At 57.4% G+C, this 14,194-nt stretch overlaps 1 protein-coding gene across 1 annotated transcript; it reads left to right on the plus strand.

Annotated features, from left to right (window-relative positions):
- Positions 1-204: 204 nt before the first annotated feature.
- On the plus strand, positions 205-13,717 carry UBE2M (ubiquitin conjugating enzyme E2 M). The gene is made up of 6 exons (XM_086871668.1): positions 205-1,146; positions 3,811-3,905; positions 6,682-6,720; positions 7,623-7,726; positions 8,948-9,011; positions 11,969-13,717. Exons 1-6 carry the CDS (start codon positions 1,038-1,040, stop codon positions 12,107-12,109), a joined length of 552 nt encoding a protein of 183 aa, XP_086727794.1. The 5' UTR covers positions 205-1,037; the 3' UTR covers positions 12,110-13,717.
- Positions 13,718-14,194: the final 477 nt, after the last annotated feature.

A 14,194-nucleotide genomic window follows, 5' to 3' on the forward strand; every position in this document is an offset into this window, starting at 1 on the left:
CCATGAGGGACATGGCGGTGCCCGGTGGGAGAAAGGGCCCCGGGCAGGGTTGGCTGGTGGGAGCCGGAAAGAGCCGAAGTGTTCCGGAAAGAGCCGAGGGACCGAGATTGGGGCGTTTCAAGCGCTTCGCTCCGCCCCCTTTTCCGGAAGAACCCGAAGCGTTCCGGAAAGAACCGAAGCGGGGCCGAAGTCCCGAAACGAGTCGATCTCTTACCGAAAGAAGCCGAAGCGCCCTCGGGCCCGCCCGAGTCCTTCCAGAAAGTCCCGAGAGGTCCCGAACCGCCCCTTCCGGAGACCCCCGAGCCGCCCCCAGCCCCCCGCGCCTCCCTCCCTTCCGGAGATACCCGAAGCGGTTCCGGAAACTCCGGAAACGGTTCCAAAGCGGCGCCTGCGAACCCCGAGGCCGTTCCGCGACCCCGGGAAACGGTTCCGAAGCAGTTCCGGAAGTTGCCAGGCGCCTCCGGAGCTTGCCGAGAGATTCCGAAGCCGTCCGGAGGTTCTCGAAGCAACTCCAGAGACCCACGAAGCGGCCCCGGAGACTGCCCGGCGGTTCTGAAGCGGTTCCGGAGAGTCCCGAACCACCTCCCCGTTTCCGGAGATCTCCGGAAGGTTTCGAGCGGCTCCGGACATCCCTGAGACCGTTCCGCAAAGCCCCGAAACGGTTCCGAAACGGTTCCGGAGATCCCCGTGGCGGTTCCGGAAGTTGCCAAGTGACTCCGGCGGTTCCCGAAGCTCTTCCGGAAGCTCCCGAAGCGGTTCCGAGGGAGTTACGGATCTTCCCGAACCCTCTCCGGAGCTTCACGAATCGGGCCCGGAAGTTGCCGAGCGGTTGTGAAGCGGTTCCGGAGAGTCCCGAGCGTCTCCGGAAGTTGCCGAGCGGCTCCGGAAGTTGCCGAGCCGGCCGGCCCTCAGCGTTCGCCCCCGGCCCCCGTCGCCCCCGGACCCCCCGAACCGGAGCCGCCCCCGGCCCGGTCCCGCTCCCTCGGCCCCGGGGGGGGCCCGGACCCGCCCCGGCCCCGCCGCCCCGGCCCGGCAGGATGATCAAGCTGTTCTCGCTGAAGCAGCAGAAGAAGGAGGAGGAATCGGCGGGCGGCACCAAGAGCTCCAGCAAAAAGGCCTCGGCCGCGCAGCTCCGCATCCAGAAAGGTGTGGGGGGAGGCGGCGGGCAAGGACTGGGCCCAGTAAGGCCGCGGACTGGGCCCAGTAAGGGCCGCAGACTGGGCCCAGCAGGGCCCTCGTGGCGGGCAGGTACCGGGCTCGTTAACGGCCCTGGGGGGGGCCGGTACCGCTTCCAGCAGGGCCTCGGTGGGGGCCGTTACTGGGAGCCACAGGGCTCTGATACTGGTCCCAGTTAGGCCTTGGTGGGGGGCCGTTACTGGGCCCAGAAGGGGGCAGGTACTGGTCCCAGTAAGGCCTTGGTGAGGGGCTGCTACTGGGCCCAGTATGGTCCCAGTGAGGGGCTGGTACTGATCCCAATAGGGGTCATGTACTGGTCCCAGTAGGGTCTGGTCCCAGTAGGTACTGGTCCCAGTGAGGGCCACATACTGGTCCCAGTAACAGTCACGTACTAGTCCCAGTTGGGGTCAGGTACTGGTCCCAGTATGGTCTCAGTAGGGGTCACGTACTGGTCCCAGTGAGGGTCACATACTGGTCCCAGTAAGGCTTTGGTGAGCGTCCCAGTATGGTCCCAGTTGGGGTCATGTACTGGTCCCGGTATGGTCCCAGCTGGGGTCAGGTACTGGTCCCAGTTAGGCCCTGATAGGGGGCAGATGCTGGTCCCAGTAGGGATCACATACTGGTCCCAGTAGGGTCTCAGTGAGGGTCACGTACTCGTCCCAGTGAGGGTCATGTACTGGTCCCAGTGAGGCTTCAGTGAGTGTCCCAGTTAGGTCCCAGTTGGGGTCAGGTGCTGGTCACAGTATGGTCCCAGGGAGGGGCAGGTACTGGTCCCAGTATGGTCCTAGTAGGGGTCACATACTGGTCCCAGTAATGGTCACGTACTGGTCCCAGTAAGGCTTTGGTGAGCGTCCCAGTATGGTCCCAGTTGGGGTCATGTGTTGGTCCCAGTTAGGCCCTGATGGGGGGCAGTTACTGGTCCCAGTAAGGGTCATGTACTGGTCCCAGTGAGGCTTCGGTGAGTGTCCCAGTTAGGTCCCAGTTTGGGGCAGGTACTGGTCCCAGTATGGTCCCAGTAGGGATCACGTACTGGTCCCAGTAACAGTCACATACTGGTCCCACTAGGGTCTCAATAGGGGACACGTACTGGTCCCAGTAATGGTTATGTACTGGTGCCAGTAGGGATCACGTACTGGTCCCAGTGAGGGTCATGTACTGGTCCCAGTGAGGGGCAGGTACTGGTCCCAGTATGGTCCCAGTGAGGGGCAGGTACTGGTCCCAGTAAGGCTTTGGTGAGCGTCCCAGTATGGTCCCAGTTGGGGTCAGGTACTGGTCCAATTAGGCCCTGATGGGGGGCAGATACTGGTCCCAGTATGGTCCCAGTATAATCCCAGTATGATCCCAGGGTAATCCGAGTATGATCCCAGTATGATCCCAGTATGATCCCAGTGTGATCCCAGTATGATCCCACTGTGATCCCAGTATGATCCCAGTCTGGTCCCAGTACGATCCCAGTACAATCCCAGTATGATCCCGGTACAATCCCAGTATAACCCAGCACAATCCCAGTATAACCCAGTACAATCCCAGTACAATCCCAGTACAATCCCAGTACAATCCCAGTATAATCCCAATCTGATCCCAGTACAATCCCAGTATAACCCAGTACAATCCCAGTACGATCCCAGTACGATCCCAGTACGATCCCAGTGCGATCCCAGTGCGATCCCAGTACAATCCCAGTCTGGTCCCAGTACAATCCCAGTACAATCCCAGTATGGTCCCAGTACAATCCCAGTCCAGCCCAGTACGATCCCAGTACAATCCCAGTCTGGTCCCAGCAGGGCGTTCCTGGGCCAGGGATGGGCCAGGCAGGGTTGGGCCCATGGGGGTGTTGTCATGGCTGTGTCACCTGTGTCACCCGTGTGTCACCCGTGTGTCACCTGTGTCACCTGTGTCACCTGCATGTCACCCGTGTGTCACCCGTGTGTCACCCGTGTGTCACCCGTGTGTCACCTGTATCACCTGTGTCACCCGTGTGTCACCTGTATCACCTGTGTCACCCGTGTGTCACCTGTGTCACCTGTGTCACCTGCATGTCACCCGTGTGTCACCTGCATGTCACCCGTGTGTCACCCGTGTGTCACCTGCGTGTCACCTGTGTGTCACCTGTGTCCCCATGTGTCCCCATGTGTCACCTGTGTCGCCTTTGTGTCACCTGTGTGTCTCCCGTGTGTCCCCATGTGTCACCTGTGTGTCACCTGTGTGTCACCTGTGTCACCTGTGTGTCACCTGTGTCACCTGTGTGTCTCCGTGTGTCCCCGGTGTGTCGGTGTTTGTCACTTGTGTTGCCCTGTCACAGCCATTTCCCCATGTGTCCCCAACTGTCCCCAGGTGTCCCCAGGTGTCCCTGTGTGTCCCCAACTGTCCCCGTGTGTCCCTGTGTGTCCCCATGTGTCCCCAACTGTCCCTGTGTGTCCCCGTGTGTCCCCAACTGTCCCCAGCTGTCCCTGTGTGTCCCCAACTGTCCCCAGGTGTCCCCGTGTGTCCCCAGCTGTCCCTGTGTGTCCCCAGCTGTCCTTGTGTGTCCCCGTGTGTCCCCAGGTGTCCCCGTGTGTCCCCAGGTGTCCCCAGCTGTCCCCAGCTGTCCCCAGGTGTCCCCAGCTGTCCCCAACTGTCCCCGTGTGTCCCCAGACATCAACGAGCTGAACTTGCCCAAGACGTGTGAGATCGACTTCTCGGACCAGGACGATCTCCTGCACTTCCGGCTGCTCATCTGCCCCGACGAGGTGGGACCTGATTGTCACCTGTGTCACCTGTGTCACCTGTGTCACCTGTCTGTCACCTGTGTCACCTGTGTCACCTGTGTGTCACCTGTGTCACCTGTCTGTCACCTGTGTCACCTGTGTCACCTGTGTCACCTGTGTGTCACCTGTGTCACCTGTCTGTCACCTGTGTCACCTGTGTCACCTGTGTCACCTGTGTCACCTGTGTCACCTGTGTGTCACCTGTCTGTCACCTGTGTCACCTGTCTGTCACCTGTGTCACCTGTGTCACCTGTGTGTCACCTGTGTGTCATCTGTGTCACCTGTGTCACCTGTGTCACCTGTGTCACCTGTGTCACCTGTCTGTCACCTGTGTCACCTGTGTCACCTGTCTGTCACCTGTGTGTCACCTGTGTCACCTGTGTCACCTGTCTGTCACCTGTGTCACCTGTGTCACCTGTCTGTCACCTGTGTCACCTGTGTGTCACCTGTCTGTCACCTGATTGTCACCTGTGTCACCTGTGTCACCTGTGTCACCTGTCTGTCACCTGTGTCACCTGTGTCACCTGTGTCACCTGTGTCACCTGTGTCACCTGTCTGTCACCTGTCTGTCACCTGTGTCACCTGTGTGTCACCTGTGTCACCTGTCTGTCACCTGTCTGTCACCTGTGTGTCACCTGTCTGTCACCTGTCTGTCACCTGTGTCACCTGTCTGTCACCTGTGTGTCACCTGTGTCACCTGTGTCACCTGTCTGTCACCTGTGTCACCTGTGTCACCTGTGTCACCTGTGTGTCACCTGTCTGTCACCTGTGTGTCACCTCTGTCACCTGTCTGTCACCTGTCTGTCACCTGTCTGTCACCTGTCTGTCACCTGTGTGTCACCTGTGTCACCTGTCTGTCACCTGTGTCACCTGTGTCACCTGTCTGTCACCTGTGTGTCACCTGTGTCACCTGTCTGTCACCTGTGTCACCTGTGTCACCTGTCTGTCACCTGTGTCACCTGTGTGTCACCTGTGTCACCTGTGTCACCTGTGTCACCTGTCTGTCACCTGTCTGTCACCTGTGTGTCACCTGTCTGTCACCTGTGTCACCTGTCTGTCACCTGTCTGTCACCTGTGTGTCACCTGTGTCACCTCATTGTCACCTGTCTGTCACCTGTCTGTCACCTGTCTGTCACCTGTGTCACCTGTGTCACCTGTGTGTCACCTGTGTCACCTGTCTGTCACCTGTGTCACCTCATTGTCACCTGTGTGTCACCTGTCTGTCACCTGTGTCACCTGTCTGTCACCTGTGTGTCCCCCTGTGCCCTCCCCATGTCCCCAATGTCCCCCCAGTGTCCCCAATGTCCCCCCAGTGTCCCCTCAGTGTCCCCAATGTCCCCTCAGTGTCCCCCCAGTGTCCCCCCAATGTCCCCTCAGTGTCCCCAATGTCCCCTCAGTGTCCCCTCAGTGTCCCCTCAGTGTCCCCCAATGTCCCCTCAGTGTCCTCAGTGTCCCCAATGTCCCCCCAGTGTCCCCTCAGTGTCCCCAATGTCCCCTCAGTGTCCCCCAATGTCCCCTCAGTGTCCCCCAATGTCCCCTCAGTGTCCCCTCAGTGTCCCCTCAGTGTCCCCAATGTCCCCTCAGTGTCCCCTCAGTGTCCCCTCAGTGTCCCCAATGTCCCCTCAGTGTCCCCTCAGTGTCCCCTCAGTGTCCCCAATGTCCCCTCAGTGTCCCCTCAGTGTCCTCAGTGTCCCCACTGCCCCTCAGTGTCCCCAATGTCCCCTCAGTGTCCCCTCAGTGTCCCCTCAGTGTCCCCTCAGTGTCCCCTCAGTGTCCCCAATGTCCCCCCAATGTTCCCTCAGTGTCCCCAATGTCCCCTCAGTGTCCCCTCAGTGTCCCCTCAGTGTCCCCCCAGTGTCCCCAATGTCCCCTCAGTGTCCCCTCAGTGTCCCCAATGTCCCCCCAGTGTCCCCAGTGTCCCTTCAGTGTCCCCTCAGTGTCCCCAATGTCCCCCCAGTGTCCTCTCAGTGTCCCCAATGTCCCCTCAGTGTCCCCAATGTCCCCTCAGTGTCCCCTCAGTGTCCCCTCAGTGTCCCCTCAGTGTCCCCAATGTCCCCCCAATGTCCCCTCAGTGTCCCCTCAGTGTCCCCTCAGTGTCCCCCCAGTGTCCCCAGTGTCCCCTCAGTGTCCCCTCAGTGTCCCCAGTGTCCCCTCATTGTCCCCTCAGTGTCCCCTCAGTGTCCCCAATGTCCCCTCAGTGTCCCCTCAGTGTCCCCTCAGTGTCCCCAATGTCCCCTCAGTGTCCCCTCAGTGTCCCCCCAGTGTCCCCTCAGTGTCCCCTCAGTGTCCCCCCAGTGTCCCCTCAGTGTCCCCAATGTCCTCTCAGTGTCCCCTCAGTGTCCCCAGTGTCCCCCCAGTGTCCCCAGTGTCCCCCCAGTGTCCTCTCAGTGTCCCCAATGTCCCCTCAGTGTCCCCACTGTCCCCTCAGTGTCCCCTCAGTGTCCCCAATGTCCCCCCAATGTCCCCTCAGTGTCCCCTCAGTGTCCCCTCAGTGTCCCCTCAGTGTCCCCTCAGTGTCCCCAATGTCCCCCCAATGTCCCCCCAGTGTCCCCAGTGTCCCCTCAGTGTCCCCTCAGTGTCCCCTCAGTGTCCCCTCATTGTCCCCTCAGTGTCCCCTCAGTGTCCCCAGTGTCCCCTCATTGTCCCCTCAGTGTCCCCTCAGTGTCCCCAATGTCCCCTCAGTGTCCCCTCAGTGTCCCCTCAGTGTCCCCTCAGTGTCCCCTCAGTGTCCCCTCTCTAACATTTTTCTCTCCCTCAGGGTTTCTACAAGGGCGGCAAATTCGTCTTCAGCTTTAAGGTCAGTGCTGGGCTACCAAACCCCCCCTGTGGCCACCAAACCCTCCCAGTGGCCACCAAACCCTCCCTGTGGCCACCAAACCCCTGCCATGGCAACCAAACCCCCACTGTAGCCACCAAACCCCCCCCTGTGGCCACCAAACCCCCCCTGTGGCTACCAAACCCTCCCTGTGGCCACCAAACCCTTCCCAGTGACCACCAAACCCTTCCTGTGGCCACCAATCCCTTCCCAGTGGCCACCAAACCCTCCCAGTGGCCACCAAACCCTCCCAGTGACCACCAATCCCTTCCCAGTGGCCACCAAACCCTTCCTGTGGCCACCAAACCCCCCCTGTGGCCACCAAACCCCCCCTGTGGCTACCAAACCCCCCCTGTGGCTACCAAACCCTTCCCAGTGACCACCAATCCCTTCCCAGTGGCCACCAAACCCCCCCTGTGGCCACCAAACCCCCCCTGTGGCTACCAAACCCCCCCTGTGGCTACCAAACCCTCCCTGTGGCTACCAAACTCCTGCCATGGCGACCAAATCCCCCCTAGGGCCACCAAACCCTCCCTGTGGCCACCAAACCCTCCCAGTGACCACCAATCCCTTCCCAGTGGCCACCAAACCCCCCCTGTGGCCACCAAACCCTTCCCAGTGGCCACCAAACCCTTCCCAGTAGCCACCAAACCCCCCCTGTGGCCACCAAACCCTTCCCAGTGGCCACCAAACCCTTCCCAGTGACCACCAAACTCTCCCAGTGGCCACCAAACCCCCCCTGTGGCCACCAAACCCCCCCTGTGGCCACCAAACCCTTTCCAGTGGCCACCAAACCCTTCCCAGGGCTCCCGTGGGTCCAGGCTGGGTTCGGGTGGCCCCCGGGGCGGTTGGTGGCCACTGAGCCGTGTCTGGTGGCCCCCCAGGTGGGCCAGGGCTACCCCCACGACCCCCCCAAGGTGAAGTGTGAGACGATGGTTTATCACCCCAACATCGACCTGGAGGGCAACGTGTGCCTCAACATCCTCAGGTGGGCTACCGACACCCCCGGGGGGGCTACCAAACACCTGGGGGGCTGCTGAGCACCTGGGGGGCTACTGACACTCCTGGGGGGCTACTGAACACCTGGGGGGGCTACTGAACACCTTGGGGGGCTGCTGAACACCTGGGGGGCTGCTGAGCACCTGGGGGGGCTACTGACACCCCTGGGGGGCTACTGAACATCTGGGGGCTACTGAACATCTGGGGGGGCTACTGAATACCTGGGGGGGCTACTGACACCCTTGGGGGGGCTACCACTGCCTGGGGGGGCTGCTGAACACCTGGGGGGCTGCTGAGCACCTGGGGGGGCTACTGACACCCCTGGGGGGCTACTGAACATCTGGGGGCTACTGAACATCTGGGGGGGCTACTGAACACCTGGGGGGGCTGCTGACACCCCTGGGGGGGCTACCACTGCCTGGGGGGGGCTGCTGAAAATCTGGGGGGCTACTGAGCTCATGGAGGGGCTGCTGAATGCCTGGAGGGGCTGTGGCCACCTGCTGGTGGCCATGGTGGCTGTGGTGGCTGTGGTGGCCATGGTGGCCGTGGTGGCCATGGTGACCATGGTGGCCGTGGTGGCCATGGTGGCCATGGTGGCCATGGTGGCCATGGTGGCCGCGGTGGCCGTGGTGGCCGTGGTGGCCGTGGTGGCCATGGTGGCCATGGTGGCTGTGGTAGCTGTGGTGGCCATGGTGGCCATGGTGGCCATGGTGACCATGGTGGCTGTGGTGGCTGTGGTGGCCGTGGTGGCCGTGGTGGCCATGGTAGCCATGGTGGCCATGGTGGCCGTGGTGGCCATGGTGGCCATGGTGGCCGTGGTGGCCATGGTGGCCATGGTAGCCATGGTGGCCATGGTGGCCGTGGTAGCCATGGTGGCCGTGGTGGCCACGGTGGCCGTGGTGACCACAGTGGCCGTGGTGGCCATGGTGGCCGTGGTGGCCGTGGTGGCCGTGGTGGCCGTGGTGGCCTTGGTGGCCGTGGTGGCCATGGTGGCCATGGTGGCTGTGGTGGCTGTGGTGGCCATGGTGGCCATGGTGGCCATGGTGGCCGTGGTGGCCACGGTGGCCGTGGTGGCCGTGGTGGCCGTGGTGGCCATGGTGGCCGTGGTGACCACAGTGGCCATGGTGGCCGTGGTGGCCGTGGTGGCCGTGGTGGCCATGGTGGCCGTGGTGGCCACGGTGGCCACGCTGAGCGCTGTCGGTGTCCCCAGGGAGGACTGGAAGCCCGTGCTGACCATCAACTCCATCATCTACGGCCTCCAGTACCTGTTCCTGGTGAGGGACACCTGGGGACACACCTGGGGACACCTGGGGACACCTGGGGGCACCTGGGGACACCTGGGGACACACCTGGGGACAGCTGGGGACACACCTGGGGACAGCTGGGGACACCTGGGCACATGTGGGGACACCTGGGGACACCTGGGCACATCTGGGGACACAGCTGGGGACACCTGGGGACACCTGGGGGGGTTGGGGACACCTGGGGACACCTGGGGACATCTGGGGGGGTTGGGGACACCTGGGGACACACCTGTGGACACCTGAGGATACCTGGGGACATCTGGGGGGGTTGGGGACACCTGGGGACACCTGGGGACACCTGGGGACACAAACCCCAAACCCTGAACGAGAGCAGCGCCCCAAAACAGGAGAAGAGCCCCAGAAAAGGGATCTGGGGGGGATTTGGGGTTTTTTTTTGGTTATTAATGGGTTTTGGGGCATCCCCACCCCAATTTTTGGGGTCCCTCGAGCCCTGAATGTCCCCCAAAAGGAGCCAAACCCCAAAAAAGGGATCTGGGGGGGTATGAAGGGTTATTTTTGGGGGTATTTAGGGTTTTTCTGGGGTATGAATGGGTTTTGGGGAGATATTTAGGGGTTTTTTGGGAATTAATGGGTTTTGGGGGGATGTTTTGGTTTTTTTGGGAATTAATGGGTTTTGGGGGGATATTTTGTTTTTTTTGGGGTGTATTAATGGGTTTTTTTGGGTATTAATGGGTTTTGGGGGGATATTTTGGTTTTTTTGGGTATTAATGGGTTTTGGGGGTATTTAGGGGTTTTTTTTTTTGGGAATTAATGGGTTTTGGGGGGATATTTTGGTTTTTTTGGGGGGTATTAATGGGTTTTGGGGGGATATTTTGGTTTTTTTGGGTATTAATGGGTTTTGTGGGGTATTTAGGGGTTTTTTTTTTGGTTATTAATGGGTTTTGGGGGGATATTTTGGTTTTTTTGGGGTATGAATGGGTTTTGGGGGGATATTTTTGGGGTTTTTTTGGGAATTAATGGGTTTTGGAGGATATTTTGGTTTTTTGGGGGGTATTAGTGGGTTTTGGGACGTCCCCACCCCAATTTTGGGGTCCTTCGAGCCCTGAATCTCCCCCAAAAGGAGCCAAACCCCAAAAAAGGGATCTGGGGGGGTATGAAGGGTTATTTTTGGGGGTATTTAGGGTTTTTCTGGGGTATTAATGGGTTTTTTTGGGGGTATTAATGGGTTTTGGGCGAGTATTAATGGGATTTTTTGGGGGTACTAATGGTTTTTTTGGGGTATTAATGGGTTTTGGGGGAATATTTAAGGTTTTTTTTGGGTATTAATGGTTTTTTTGGGAGGTATTAATGGGTTTTGGGGGGATATTTTGGTTTTTTTGGGAGGTATTAATGGGTTTTGGGGGGGTATTTAGGGTTTTTTGGGGGGTATTAATGGGTTTTTTTGGGGTATTAATGGGTTTTGGGGGGTATTTAGGGGTTTTTTTGGGTATTAATGGGTTTTGGGGGGATATTTTGGTTTTTTTGGGGGGTATTAATGGGTTTTGGGGGGTATTTAGGGTTTTTTTGGGAATTAATGGGTTTTGGGGGGATATTTTGGTTTTTTTTGGGTATTAAAGGGTTTTGGGGGGTATTTAGGGGTTTTTTTTTGGTTTTTAATGGGTTTTGGGACGTCCCCACCCCAATTTTGGGGTCCCTCAAGCCCTGAATCTCCCCCAAAAGGAGCCAACCCCCAAAAAAGGGATCTGGGGGGGTATTAAGGGTTATTTTTGGGGGTATTTAGGGTTTTTTTGGGGGTATTAATGGGTTTTTTTTGGGTATTAATGGGTTTTGGGCGAGTATTAATGGGGTTTTTTTGGGGTATTAATGGTTTTTTTGGGGTATTAATGGGTTTTGGGGGGGATTTGGGGAATTTTTGGGGGGTATTAATGGGTTTTTTTTGGAATTAATGGGTTTTGGGGGGGATATTTTGGTTTTTTTGGAGTATTAATGGGTTTTGGAGGGTATTTAGGGGTTTTTTTTGGGTATTAATGGGTTTTGGGGGGGGATTTGGGGAATTTTTGGGGGGTATTAATGGGGTTTTTTGGGTATTAATGGGTTTTGGGGGGATATTTTGGTTTTTTTGGGTATTAATGGGTTTTGGGGGGGGATTTTGGGATTTTTTGGGGGGTATTAATGGGTTTTTTTGGGTATTAATGGGTTTTGGAGAGTATTTAGGTTTTTTTGGGGGGGTATTAATAGTTTTTGGGGGGTATTTAGGGTTTTTTTTTGGTTATTAATGGGTTTTGGGGCGTCCCCACCCCAATTTTTGGGGTCCCTGAAGCCCTGAATCTCCCCCAAAAGGAGCCAAACCCCAAAAAAGGGATCTGGGGGGGTATGAAGGGTTATTTTTGGGGGTATTTAGGGTTTTTCTGGGGTATGAATGGGTTTTGGGGGGGATATTTTGGGTTCTTTGGGGTATTAATGGGTTTTGGGGGGATTTGGGGAATTTTTGGGGGGTATTAATGTTTTTTTTTGGGTATGAATGGGTTTTGGGGGGATATTTTGGTTTTTTTGGGGTATTAATGGGTTTTGGGGGGATACTTTGGTTTTTTTTGGGGTATTAATGGGTTTTGGGGGAATATTTAGGGTTTTTTTGGGAATTAATGGGTTTTGGGGGGGATATTTTGGTTTTTTTGGGGTATTAATGGGTTTTGGGGGGTATTTAGGGGTTTTTTTTTTGGTTATTAATGGGTTTTGGGGGGATATTTAAGGTTTTTTTTTGGGTATTAATGGGTTTTGGGGGGATATTTTGGTTTTTTTGGGGGGGTATTAATAGGTTTTGGGGGCTATTTAGGGTTTTTTTTTTTGGTTATTAATGGGTTTTGGGGAGGTATTTAGGGGTTTTTTGTTTGGTTATTAATGGGTTTTGGGGCGTCCCTACCCCAATTTTTGGGGTCCCTGAAGCCCTGAATGTCCCCCAACCTCAGGAGCCGAACCCCGAGGACCCCCTGAACAAGGAGGCGGCCGAGGTCCTGCAGAGCAACCGGCGCCTCTTCGAGCAGAACGTGCAGCGCTCGCTCCGGGGGGGCTACGTGGGGGCCACCTACTTCGAGCGCTGCCTCAAGTGACCCCAAACCTCCCCCTTCCCCCCAAAAAAAAAACACAACCCCAAAACCACCCCCAAAAAAAATCCCCTAAACTCTTCTGACCCCCCCCACCCCACCCCAAATCCAGCCCCGGACCCCACAGAGCTCCCCGTTGGTTGTGGGGTGGGGTGGGGTGGGGTGAGGGGTGGTTTTTGGGGTTTGCTGAGCCCCGAGCGCTGCCTGGACTGACCCCCCCCCCCAAAAAAATCCCAAAAAACCCCCCAAAAAACCCCCAAAAACCCCAAAACCCGTCAAAAAAAACCCCAAAACCAGCCCAGACCCCACAAACCTCCTCTTGGGGTGAGGGGTGGTTTTTGGGGTTTGCTGAGCCCTGAGCGCTGCCTGGAGTGACCCCCCCCCCAAAAAAATCCCAAAAACCCCCCAAAAAAACCCAAAAAACCCCAAAACCCGTCAAAAAAAACCCCAAAACCAGCCCAGATCCCACGAACCTCCTCTTGGGGTGAGGGGTGGTTTTTGGGGTTTGCTGAGCCCTGAGCGCTGCCTGGAGTGACCCCCCCCCCCAAAAAAATCCCAAAAACCCCCCAAAAAAACCCAAAAAATCCCAAAACCCGTCAAAAAAAACCCCAAAACCAGCCCAGACCCCACGAACCTCCTCTTGGGGTGAGGGGTGGTTTTTGGGGTTTGCTGAGCCCCGAGCGCTGCCTGGAGTGACCCCCTCCCCAAAAAAATCCCAAAAACCCCCCCAAAAAACCCAAAATCCCCAAAAAAACCACAAAACCCGTCAAAAAAAACCCCAAAACCAGCCCAGACCCCACGAACCTCCTCTTGGGGTGAGGGGTGGTTTTTGGGGTTTGCTGAGCCCTGAGTGCTGCCTGGACTGACCCCCCCCCCCCAAAAAAATCCCATAACCCCTCAAAAAACCCCCCAAAAAACCCCAAAACCCCCCCAAAACCAGCCCAGACCCCACAAACCTCCCCTCGGTGTGGGGTGGGGTTTTTGGGGTTTGCTGAGCCCCGAGCACTGCCTGGACTGACCTCCCCCCCCCCCGAAAAAAAAACCCCAAACCCCCCAAAAAACCCAAAAAAACTCCAAAACCCCCTCAAAAAAAACCTCAACCCCCCTCCCAAAAAAAAATCCCCAAATAAAAATATCACCCCAAAAAAAAAACACCCCAAAAACTGCCAGACCCCCCCCCCCCAAATCGATTTTGGGGGGGGGATTTCTCTGTGGGGTGGGGGAGGGGGGAGGTTTTTGGGGGGCCTCTGATCCCAAAATCTTCCTGGAGTGAGCTTCCCCTTCCCAAAAAACCCCAAAAAACCCTCAAATCACCCCAAAATCCACTTCCCTCCCCAAAACTGACCTGGAGTGACCCCAAAAAATCCCCCAAATTCCCCTCCCCCACCCCAAATCCCCCCCCCCCCCCCCCCCGGGGGTCACTTCCTTCAGCGCTGCCTCGAGGGACCCCCCAAAAAATCCCAAAACGCCCCAAAAATCCCCTCCCCCCCCCCCCCCCTATTTATTCCCCCCCGGGGGTGGGGGTGGGGCCCTCCCCCCCCGCCCCTCCCCCCACCCCTCCCCTCCCCCAGCGCTGCCCGGGCCCAGATTAAAGAGCCAAGGGACTGGTTTGGACTGGTTTGGACTGGTTTGGACTGGTGTGGGTTGGGTTAAACTGGTTTAGACTGGTTTGGAGTGTTTTGGGTTGGGTTGGGTTGGATTGGGTTGGGTTGGGTTGGTTTGGAGTGGTTTGGGTTGGATTGGAATGGTTTGGGCTGGTTTGGACTGGGTTAAACTGGTTTGGGTTGGTTTAGACTGGTTTGGGCTGGTTTGGACTGGTTTGGGCTGGTTTGGAGTGGTTTGGGTTGGTTTGGAGTGGTTTGGACTGGGTTAAACTGGGTTAAACTGGTTTGGGTTGGTGTGGACTGGTTTGGGCTGGTTTGGAGTGGTTTGGACTGGTTTGGGTTGGTTTGGACTGATTTGGGTTGGTTTTGACTGGTTTGGAGTGGTTTGGGTTGGTTTGGACTGGTTTAGGCTGGTTTGGGTTGGACTGGAGTGGTTTAGGCTGGTTTGGGCTGGTTTGGACTGGTTTGGACTGGTTTGGGTTGGTTT

The sequence above is a fragment of the Cyanistes caeruleus genome, chromosome 36 (assembly GCF_971803275.1).
Source record: "Cyanistes caeruleus chromosome 36, bCyaCae1.hap1.1, whole genome shotgun sequence".
NCBI classification, from domain to species: domain Eukaryota; kingdom Metazoa; phylum Chordata; class Aves; order Passeriformes; family Paridae; genus Cyanistes; species Cyanistes caeruleus.